General features: G+C 59.0%; 1 protein-coding gene across 1 annotated transcript in view; it reads right to left on the bottom strand.

The window, feature by feature from the left end:
* Positions 1-1,892, bottom strand: part of FADS6 (fatty acid desaturase 6) — a 5,195-nt gene extending 3,303 nt beyond the window's left edge. Inside the window, exons 1-3 of the mRNA XM_009637855.1 lie at positions 1,532-1,892; positions 587-753; positions 4-98 (exon numbers count right to left, since the gene is read on the bottom strand). Of these exons, the coding sequence (XP_009636150.1) occupies positions 4-98; positions 587-753; positions 1,532-1,892 (623 nt within the window). The remainder of the gene's footprint in view (positions 1-3; positions 99-586; positions 754-1,531) is intronic.
* Positions 1,893-3,466: the final 1,574 nt, after the last annotated feature.

Below are 3,466 nucleotides of genomic sequence, written 5' to 3'. Positions count from 1 at the left end.
CAGGTGCTGGAGTCCCCCAGGCCAATGACATTGGTGTAGCCGTGGTGGATCTTCACGTGGTTGTAGGTGGCCTGCTCGGCCGTGAAAGCTGAGCAGAGCTGGGAGGGAAGAGAAAGGGAAGGTGATGCCAACAGTCATGGCATTGGGATTGAGCACCACCTGGCTTGGGCTCACAGGAAAGGCACCCTGGGGAGATGCCACATTCTCCAAACTGGTCTGGAAATGGACTTCTTGGAGTTAAACACTGAAAACCATTCCCACCATTCTCTGCAATGCATTATCCTGCTCTGCAGCGCTGTGGCCAAGGGGACCGACAAACCCCCACAGGCCGGCATGTCACAGGGGCTGTCCCCAGCCAGGGGCTCACCCCCAGCCCCACTGCCTCTGGGCAAAGCCCCACAAGCAGGGATGTTCCTGGTGCTCTCTGATGTAGCATCACTTTTCATTTAACTGTCCCGCATGTGGGTCGAGAAGGTTTTGGATACATCTTGGTCTCTGGTGGCTATTCCTGAACACTTGGGGTGCTGGCAAGGTGCTGATGTGGTTTTTGAGGGGCCTGCCACCCAAACCCTGTGGCCCCACTCACCTCGATGAAGAAGATGGCCCACACTTTGCCCCAGGACTTGGACTCCGTCAAGGCGTTGTGGCTGGCCAGGTGGCTGCCCTTCACAGTGAGGGTATGATGCACCACACCGAGGGTGAGGACACCCGCCAGGAAAGGGATGGCCTGGGCTGATCGCAGGCACAGGAACCCTGTGGAGAAACCAGCTGGGCAGGAGCTCGGCCTCACACACGTGCTGTAGCCCTCCCCACCTCTGAGCCGGGCTGGAGGTATTGCTACACCCAAAAGTGCCAGCCACTGCCCTAAAACCGGTTTTCAGATGTAGTTACAATTACTTAAACTGCCCAAGCTGGAAAACTTCCATCTGCACTGCCCTGCATGGCCAGCCAAGCCACACTCGCCATCGTGCCGCCGGTTTGGCCACTTCCAGCTGCAATGGCACCGGGTGCTGCTGGTGCCAGGTCCCATCCTGCAGCTCCAGCTGGGATCACATTGGTGACAAATATGACCCTGCCAGGACTTCAGCATCCCCAGGAGTTCAAAAGCAGGAGAAGGCACTAGCTGCTGCAGCTTTCCCACCATGCCACTGTGAGCCCCGTGCTTCCCCATGTCCCCCTGCACCCTCCACGGCCATTGTCACCAAAACCTCCAGGGTTTCCCTGTCCTGTCGTGGGGCATGGATGGGACATGTCACTCCCTGTTCTGCCCTGTGCCCATCTGCCCGGGCACTGTTCCCTCACCCCAGGCTGTATCCCAGGTGCCACCATCACCTGCTATGGGTTTCCAGCAGGGTCAGGGTGCCCCATGGCATGGGGTGAAGGGGTTATTGTGGCTTTGTTACAGGCTTAATAGGCTGCTAATAAGCTTCCAGCACAAACGAAGTCGCAGCACCAATCTAACAGCTCTGAGGAGGAGGTGACACCCCCAGGGACCCCCCAGCCCTGGTTTGGGGGTGCTGAGCTGGGTTACCTGCTGGGAGCAGGAGGAAGCTGCAGGCGAGGATGCTGATGTCCACGCCGTGCCTTTCCCACCAGCTGCTGCTCTTCACCACCTTCTGCACCAGCTCCGAGAGCTCGGCCATCAGGGCTTCCTCACGCTGCCCCGGCTCCTGCCCCGCTGGCTGGGGGGCCCCCCCGGGGGTCACGTCCCCGTCACCCAGCACTGGCCCCGGCTCCGAGCCCTCTGCCATCACATCCATCCTGCTGCCGTTGGGAGCTGGCGTGCGCTGGGGCAGGGTGTCCCCCATCCCCCCATGCCGGGGGGTACTGCTGACCTCGCCGTTGACCTGCTGTCCCCTCCACCTCGCTGGGTCCCCATCCTCCAGCGGCATCTCCCTGCCAAACAGAGGCCACACAGGGTAGGGGACCCCCCTGACCCGCTGCCGGCAGCTTTCCTGGCTCCCACTGCCACCGAAGGACACGGGAAGGGCAAGATGGAAAAACATAAGCAACCCAAGGATGCAGCCAGCAGAGACAGCAGCAGAGCTACCCAGCCTCCCACCCTGGGGACACCCCGGCCACCACCCGGCCACCGCAGCCCCCTACTCACGCCAGCCCCGGCGCGGAGGCTCTCCTTACGTTAGCCGTTTCGGGGCAGCTGGCCAGCCCGTGCGGTACCGCACACGGGTGTCGTGCAGCAGCTATTTGGAGAAGGGAGGAGCAGGAGAAGACGGGGAGGAGGGTGAATGCAGATTAGCGATGGCAATAATCCGCCTTGGTGGCCCATTTCGGGGAGCAGTAGTTGCAGCGGGGCCAAGGGGAGGGTGCTTGGCCAAGGGCACAGGGAGGCGAGGGCAGGCGGAGGAGGGAAGGAGTGGAAAAAAGATGGAGAGAGGCAGTGGAAACGCTGGAAGCGGAGGAGCCGAGTGCCAGAAATAGCCCTGAGAAACCTAAGTGGAGCACGGAGGACAGGGATAGGGTTTCGCTTCTGCCAGGGAGCGGGAGAAAACGTTGCCCATCCTGTGAGGGAGCCGTTTTGGGGAGAAAAAACCGTCCTTTTTCAGCGCAAGGAGCGGGCTGCAGGAAGGAGGGGGCAGTGCACGGCTGCGCGGCTGCCTGCCCAAACTGCTGCTGCGGAGCCGCTTAGCACCCTCCTCCATGCTGGGGTGGGGGATGCCGAGCCCACAGGCACCCGGAGGGGACCTGGTCACCCCAAATCTGTGCCCAGCAGCCGTGGTACCCAGCCCTGACCTCCAGAGGATCCCTCTTCTCTACTGGGCTTTTTTCAGGAATTTTGTAAGAATTTCCTCCCTTTTCCATTGCTGTTTCCCTGCTAATCACCCAGGCACAGTGCTGGCACCCCAAAAGTCTTCGGGGATGCCTGTGCACAGAGCAGCACCTCCTGAGCCTGTTTCGTTATGGAGGAAGGCTAAAAACATATCGCTTCTTGCTGGGTGCTGGATTTCTTCTTGTTTTGTTATTTCTCCTAACCAAAAATCGAATCAGCTCAACCGATCCACCAAACCCTTAATGAACACTGACATCCAGCAAATCCATAAAGAAGGCAGGTTTGCTACACCCATTCCGGGGGTACCCCAGCCCCTAACTGGGACACGTCCAGTGCCTCCAGTAACAGCACATCCCTGCAGCGACCCGCAGGGAAGCAAACCTCACACTCGAGTTACACCAAGCCCCAGGGAATTGTCTTGGTAGCCTGGAAAAAAAAAATTAATAAAAATTAAAAACAATCACACCTACTGCAAAAGGGGCAGAGCCAAGGGTGCATTAGAGACCTGCGGAGGTTTCATTTCCACTGTAAGACCTTGTATTACAAAAGATCCTTTCCAGAGCCAGGGGCACAAACAAACTAAAGCCGTGTCTGAAGCCCAGCAAATTGCAGGGCTGGCTGCAGCCAGCCAGGACGGTGATTCATTCTGATACACAGCGCAGCTTTCATCACCCGCTC

This window comes from Egretta garzetta, unplaced genomic scaffold (genome assembly GCF_000687185.1).
Source record: "Egretta garzetta isolate BGI_Z169 unplaced genomic scaffold, ASM68718v1 scaffold34, whole genome shotgun sequence".
Lineage (NCBI taxonomy): Eukaryota > Metazoa > Chordata > Aves > Pelecaniformes > Ardeidae > Egretta > Egretta garzetta.
The sequence above is the reverse complement of the archived record's forward strand: the minus strand, read 5'-3'. Positions and strand labels throughout refer to the sequence as shown.